Source organism: Scyliorhinus torazame, chromosome 26, assembly GCF_047496885.1.
Source record: "Scyliorhinus torazame isolate Kashiwa2021f chromosome 26, sScyTor2.1, whole genome shotgun sequence".
Classification (NCBI taxonomy): domain Eukaryota; kingdom Metazoa; phylum Chordata; class Chondrichthyes; order Carcharhiniformes; family Scyliorhinidae; genus Scyliorhinus; species Scyliorhinus torazame.
This window is the reverse complement of record NC_092732.1, coordinates 32,746,323-32,753,300: the sequence shown is the minus strand read 5'-3', so window position 1 is coordinate 32,753,300 and position 6,978 is coordinate 32,746,323. Positions and strand designations below refer to the sequence as shown.

Genomic DNA, 6,978 nt, shown 5'->3' with positions numbered 1-6,978 from the left:
TCTGTCTGTTTCTCTGTCTCTCTCTCTGTCTCTCTCTCTCTCTGTCTGTCTCGCTGTCCCTCTCTGTCTCTCTCTCTCTGTCTGTCTCTCTGTCTCTCTCTCTCTCTGTCTGTCTCTCTGTCCCTCTCTGTCTCTCTCTGTCTCTCTCTCTCTCTGTCCCTCTCTCTCTCTCTGATTCTATCTCTCTCTCAATCTCGCTGGTCCTTGCAGAAGCTCCTTGAACCCAGGGTCACCCCCTGGCTCGGTGTTGGCGACTCTGTAGCGCCGTGCTGCCTGGAGGTGCGTTTACTCCGCCGAGGACAATGTTCAAACGCAAGCCCCACGAAGCGGCTCCAAAATAAAGTGGCAAGGTTTTGGACGTTTTCCTTCTCCATTTATTCATTCGCCGTGATTAAAAACATTCACATTCGCACTCAGTACCTTGTTTATAATAAAAAACCGCAGAAAGATTATCCAGTGTGACGGGAAGGTGGGCTTTGTGAATCTCGGGGCGCCCGTCCCAGTCACGGTCCTGCTGAATAATCGCTCCTGGCGTCTGTGTGACACGCTGGCTATCGCCTACTTTTCAAATGAAGTCACACCGCGCGGGGTTGGGCGGCTTAACATCAGTGACAAAGGCTGTTGCCCCCGGTGTACCTCCCTGCCCCTCCCTCCCTCCCTCTCGAAAAATATTAAGGTAGATAAGTCCCCAGGGCCAGATGGGATCTACCCCAGAATACTGAAGGAGGCAAGAGAGGAAATTGAACCAGGACAAAGAACAAAGAAAAGTACAGCCCAGGAACAGGCCCTTCGGCCCTCCAAGCCCGTGCCGACCATGCTGCCCGTCGGCGCAGGCTTGGGGGGGGGCCGAAGGGCCTGTTCCTGTGCTATACCTTTCTTTGCTCTTTGTTCTCCCTCTCTCTATCCCCCTCTCTGTGCTTCGGGATGATCGAATTGTTGGGCCGTCCCCTCTCTGCCTGCTGTGTCGGCGGATCCACGCGGGGGCAGCGCGAGCGGCCTACTCGTCCTCCGACGACCAGTAGCGGTAGGCAGCGGCTAACGCCTCGGCCGCCGCGCCTTCCCCTTTTGCCGTGACCCCGGGAGCCTCCGCTCCAACCCCGTTCAGCTCGTGCGCCGGACCCGCGGGAGTTCGGGAGGCAGCGGATGGCTGGATCTTGAGTCCTCGCCCGCCTGTCTCTGGGGAGGGGGTGACCAGCGTGGCGGGCGGCGTGAGGTCGACAGTGGCCCCCTCCTCGCCGCTCTGGGTGAAGATGCGCTGCGAGGTATCCATCGCGCTGAGTTCTTTGTCATCAATCTCCTCGGCAATGGGCTGCGTCTCGTAGAGCGTGGTCCTCACGTACGGCGCATCGAAACCATCCTCAACCTGCTCCATTTTGCCACCGTCATTCTCCAACTCCTCACGAAGAGCCTGGAGGGCACGCGATTCACGGAGAACCTCTTCCGCGAAGACATTGACACGTTCCCCCGGCTCCCCCACTTCATCACCGTCACCCATCGTGTCAGCAGCGTCCACTGCGATGTCGCCATTCCGATAGAAGTCATCCCCATTGAAAGTCCCTCGTTGGCTTTCGTTGAATGAGTTCCTCTCAGCCTCCTCTCTTGGTCCACGCTGGGAGTCATCAGTCTCCTCCGGATCCGTGCTCTGAGCGAGCTCTCCTTGGGATGCCCTTGCTGGCTCCTCGCCCATCCCAGATTCAATGCCCTCCTCAACGGTTTGGCAATTCCTTTCCTCCGCAGAACCCTGGTTAAGATCTCCCGCCCGCTCGGGACTTCCCATTACGTTTTCCCCTCCCTGGAAAGTATTGAGAGATTCACAGCCTTCCTCAACTGTTTGGAGTTTCTCCTCGTCCGCCACCATCACCCTGTTGCTGTTATTGTGCGATGGAACCGCTGAGGGGAGGAGTTCCGGATTCTCACCTTCTCCCTCAAAGACCTCGGCCGAAGGTTCAACCATTTGGGAAGCATTTGGCGAACCCTCGTCCTCAGAGGTTGCCGAGCTGTCCACGTCTGATGGTGTTGACTTTGCCTGCAGGTTTGGAGTCGCGTCTTCGACAATATCGACCGACATCGGAGTCTGGGTCCCGCCTGGCATTGTGACCAGAATTTCGTCTTGGTCCTCTCGAAGATTAACGGCCCCACCAAAATCCAGTTCAGTGCAGAACCTTGCAGAAGTGTCCTCCCCATTTGAGTTTGCACTCTCCCCCGGCTCACTGATGAAGTTCTCCGCTGTCGTGAGGTTTGACTCCTCGTTGCTCAGGTCTTCGATTGGCTGACGATGTGGGAGATCCTCCCCTCCTTCCATCGTCCACCGAGGGTCGAACGTCACCTCTTGCGAATCTTGTGGACTGGATTCCTGATCTACCTCCGCAGTCCCGTCGACGCCGCGCGGCGTTTGCGTCAAATCTTCGAAGAGGCTCCAACTCGGCAGCTCTTCAGCCGACCCATCTTCGTTCCGAGGCGGGGCAGCGCAAAGCAGCAGAGATTCTTCCCCGCCTGACTGCCCCACTCCGCCTTCAGGGACAGACGATGAGTCCACCCCCTCTTCCTCCATCTCCTTCCTTTCCTCGCATCCCGACGATGCTTCAGCCAGCGCTGGGCTCCGTCCGTTTTCCGTACTCCCGGAAGGAGCATCTGACGGGCGTCCCGCAAGACTCTGGCACACATCCTCCACCTCATCAGGAACCTCTTCAGTGGCTGCTATCTCGTTATCTTCAGCTCGTTCCATCGCCTCTCCCGGGGTTGCAATCTTCACCTCACGGTCTTCGTCAGCTGCTGCGACCTTCTTTTCGTCGCCCTCCGGTTTCCCGACTCCCTCAACACGGTCCTCTTCCCTCAGAATTCCGTCCTCTTCTTGAGTTTCTGGCCCTCCGGCGACTTCAGAGATGGCGCACTCCTCCGCCTGCTCTTCCTCGCTCCATCGCTTTCCCAGCCTCTTGTCTTGCTCCGACACAGGGGTGTCCCTTTCGGTCTGAAGATCGGGCACCGCTCCGGGAACCGCGGTGCCGTCTCCTGCCGCGTCCTCCGCGTCGCTCGGAGCCCCCGCGCCGGGCCCGGCTCCGGTTTCCAACTCGGAGTTTTGACACTCCTCGCCTTCAATCTCCATCCACTCTCTTTCCCTCTCCTGTTCCTCGGCCTCCCCCAAGGGCCGCCGCCCCAGCTCCGGCTCGCGATCGGCCCCTCCCGCGGGGGCCTCCGGCGTCGCCTCTTCCGTCTGAGGCGTCCCCCGCTCGCAAGGAAGTTCGTGGAATTGGAATTCCTCTGGATCCTTCCGCGCGGCTGAATCTTCATCCGTGCCGTTTTCCCGGTCTCCGAACAGCCCCGCTATCACCGCCGCGTCGTCGCTTCTCTCTGATATTGCCGGTTCCTCAGCTGACGAGGGATCCTCAGTGGTGTCAACAAGTGTCTCCACCCCCGAGAGGCTGTTTGCGCCCCCGGGCATCCCGGAATCTTCTACAGCCATGGTGTCATCCTGGGCTTCCTCGCTAAGCTGAAGCATCTTTTCTAGAGCGTTCTCTCCCGCCCCGTCGCCGAGCAGCCCTCCCTTTGAGGTCGGGTCGAAGGTCAGCCCGGCCAATGACCCACCTGTTGCGGGTCCTTCTCCCTTCCAGGCGACATGTCCGCTTCCCGAAGTCGGGTCTTCCTTTCCCTCCGCCACCTCGCAGGTGTCCTCTCCCGACGCACGCTCCCCCGTCTCCCTGCCCGGGAGCTCCTCCGACACCTCGGCCAACTGGGACGCCTCTCCCGTCGAATGTTCCTCGCTGGCGTCACTCGACAGACCCTTCCCTGCTTTGACGTCGGCCCCTTCCGGCGTCCCTGACTCCTCGAGCGCTGCCTGACGTTCGCACTGCTCGGGCACCTGCTCCCGACTCCCGGGCAACCTCCTCTCGGACATCTCTTCAATGGCTGCTCCCAACGTCTCTGGAATCCTGTTCTCCCCGGGTACCCAATCCGCTTCCTCGTCCGCCGTGCCTCCGTCCGGTGCGCCATTGGACAACGCCTTGTCTCCCCCTGGTCCCTCTGATTTGGGGTGTGGCTCCTGACCCTCCATCTCCAGCATGTATTGGGACAGCCCTCCCCCCGTCACCCCCCCCTGACTCGTGCCGCCCAACCCCCCAGTCCCCGCGTCCGTCTCTTCCTCCCCCTCCGACTGCCCCCCCTCCTGACCGTCCCCATTAAGCTGGTGTCCCTCTGGAATTAGCTCCTTCACCCGTTCCATTATCTCTGGCGCGTTTACCGCCGTGAGCTGCCGGCCCTCCCAGCCGAATAGCTGCCCCTGGGACTCCAGGTTGAATTGCCCTGTCGAATCTTCCCCGCCATGCTCCTCCTCCTCGATCTCCACACAATCTGCCTCAAGATGCTCTTCAGTGTCCTCCTCCCCCGCCTCCTCCTCACTCACAGGGTCCCGGTGGCTGCCGTTGAGCACTATTGCTTCCATAACCAGGTCGGTGTGCTCCCCTAATCCCCCCCTCCCCACCCCATCTCCATTCATGTCTCCGTTCAGCTGTCCTATCTCTCGATGCCCAATGACCACCTCCTCGTCTTCAGCCCCTCGTACCTTGACATCTCCCTCTACCCCCCTGCCAGTCTCTCCCCCGTCCCCCTCCGCCTCCACGCGTAGTGAGTCGCCCCGGGGAGCCGGGGAACGTCCCAGGACGGCGGCGCCGACTTCCGTCCCCGGGACCGCGGCGTCGGTCGCCGAGGACCGGGGCGCCATCAGGCGGCCAGCCCTGGGCACGCTGCAGTATCTCGCCGCGCCGGCCGGAGGATTGGCTCCTGGGCGCGGTCGTGCCCGTGGCCGGGCGACGTCGCCGTCCTTGGCCCCGTTCCTCGAAGCGTGCCAGGCGTTTCCCCCGGAGATCGCCCGCCTTCCTTGGAGCGACTTCCTGTCGTGTTCCAGCCTGGCATCTGTGAAGAGCCGGAGAGAAAGAGGTCAGTGCGTCAGTGATAGAAACCTACTTTTCTTATAGGTAATAAAAGTTTGAGAGAAGAAATGATTTAGTGACAGAATACTATAAAAAACTCATATATTAGCCATGACAGCAGAGAATGTTGAGAGCGTGGGAAAAGATCAGGGGCGTGAATCCCGCCTCCGCCGTTTGCCGAATTCTCCGGCACCGGGTTTTCGGCGGGGGTGGGGATCGCGCCGCGCCGGCCGACGGGAATCCCCCGGCGATTCTCCGGCCCGCGATGGGCCGAAGTCCCGCCGCTGTCAACCCACGCCGGCCGGCGTGGATTGAACCACCTTTGGGACGGCGGGACAAGGCGGCGCGGGCGGGGTCCTGGGGGGGGCGCGGGGCGATCTGGCCCCGGGGGGCGGCCCCCACGGTAGTCTGGCCCGCGATCGGGGCCCACCGATCCGCGTGTGGGGCCTGTGCCGTGCGGGCACTCTTTTCCTTCCGCCTTCGCCACGGTCTCCACTATGGCGGAGGCGGAAGAGACCCCCTCCACTGCGCATGCGCGGGGATGCCGTGAGCGGCCGCTGACGCTCCCGCGCACGCGCCGCACGACAAAGTCATTTCCGCGCCAGCTGGCGGGGCGTAAATCAGTCCGGCGCGGGCCTAGCCCCTCAGGGTGAGGGCTCGGCTCCTCAAGATGCGGAGAATTCCGCACCTTTGGGGCGGCGCGATGCCCGACTGATTCGCGCCGTTTGTGGCACCGGTCGGCGGACATCGCGCCGATTGCGGAGAATCCCCCCCCATTTCTTTCCAATTAAGGGGCAATTTAGTTCGGCCAACCCACCTACCCTGCACATCTTTGGGTTGTGGGGGCGAAACCCACGCAGACACGGGGAGAATGTGCAAACTCCACACGGACAGTGACCCAGAGCCGGGATCGAACCCGGGACCTCGGCGCCGCGAGGCAGCAGTGCTAACCACTGCGCCATCGTGCTGTCCTCATATTACGGTAACATCGAGAAGTTTTCCCATGCCGTATTATCTCTTACAACTTGATAGACAGACATTTTGGTCAAGTCGATGAATTATAATTATTTGTGTTGTGCTTTGTGATCTGAAGAAATTATCGCGAACTAAATTGTCTTTTGAATTCATCTGTATTTGCGTTGGACAGACTGTACTCGCATAAACTTTGACTTGATCAGTAGACTTGTGCATTAGCTATGAGGAGCGGTTGAATAAACTCGGTTTGTTCTCACTGGAATGAAGGAGGTTGAGGGGCGACCTGATAGAGGTCTACAAAATTATGAGGGGCATAGACAGAGTGGATAGTCAGAGGCTTTTCCCCAGGGTAGAGGGGTCAATTACTAGGCGGCATAGGTTTAAGGTGCGAGGGGCAAGGTTTAGAGGAGATGTACGAGGCAGGTTTTTTTACACAGAGGGTAGTGGGTGCCTGGAACTCGCTGCCGGAGGAGGTGGTGGAAGCAGGGACGATAGTGACATTTACGGGGCATCTTGACAAATACATGAATAGGACGGGAATAGAGGGACACGGACCCCGGAAGTGTAGAAGATTGTAGTTTAGTCGGGCAGCATGGTCGGCGCGGGCTTGGAGGGCCGAAGGGCCTGTTCCTGTGCTGTATTTTTCTTTGTTCTTTGCTCTTTGTTCAAAACTGACATAAATAAAGCAAAATCCATCTGGTTCACTAATGTGCCACCCTCAGGGGAGGGAGATCTGCCTGCTCACCCGGGCCTGGCCCACACATGACTCCAGAGGCCTGAGGCCTACAGCGCCCACACTGAGCCTCGGCTGAGGTGCCGAGGCCCGGAGCTCCCGCTGACCTCACCCGAAGCTTCTGACGAGCTTCAGCCCAATGGAATTTTACCGGTCTCGCTCCAATCGACCTTCCTCTCCTGCGGAAGAATCTAGAACTCGGGAGCTGGAGGGGGGTGCGGGGGGGGGGGGGTTACCCTTACCTTCGCGAGGCACTGTGAATCCTGTAGACACCGATAGGGGATGGATTCTCCCAGTCTCCGCATCCAATAGAGCTCTACAATTAAAAACAGAACAATTCAACTCAAA

At 59.7% G+C, this 6,978-nt stretch overlaps 1 protein-coding gene across 1 annotated transcript in view; it reads right to left on the bottom strand.

Moving 5' to 3' along the window:
* Nucleotides 1-351: 351 nt before the first annotated feature.
* The window catches only part of LOC140402945 (uncharacterized), a 43,457-nt gene continuing 36,830 nt past the window's right edge, over nucleotides 352-6,978 (bottom strand). The window contains exons 3-4 of the mRNA XM_072490588.1: nucleotides 6,873-6,946; nucleotides 352-4,905 (exon numbers count right to left, since the gene is read on the bottom strand). Of these exons, the coding sequence (XP_072346689.1) occupies nucleotides 998-4,905; nucleotides 6,873-6,946 (3,982 nt within the window). The 3' untranslated portion in view covers nucleotides 352-997. The remainder of the gene's footprint in view (nucleotides 4,906-6,872; nucleotides 6,947-6,978) is intronic.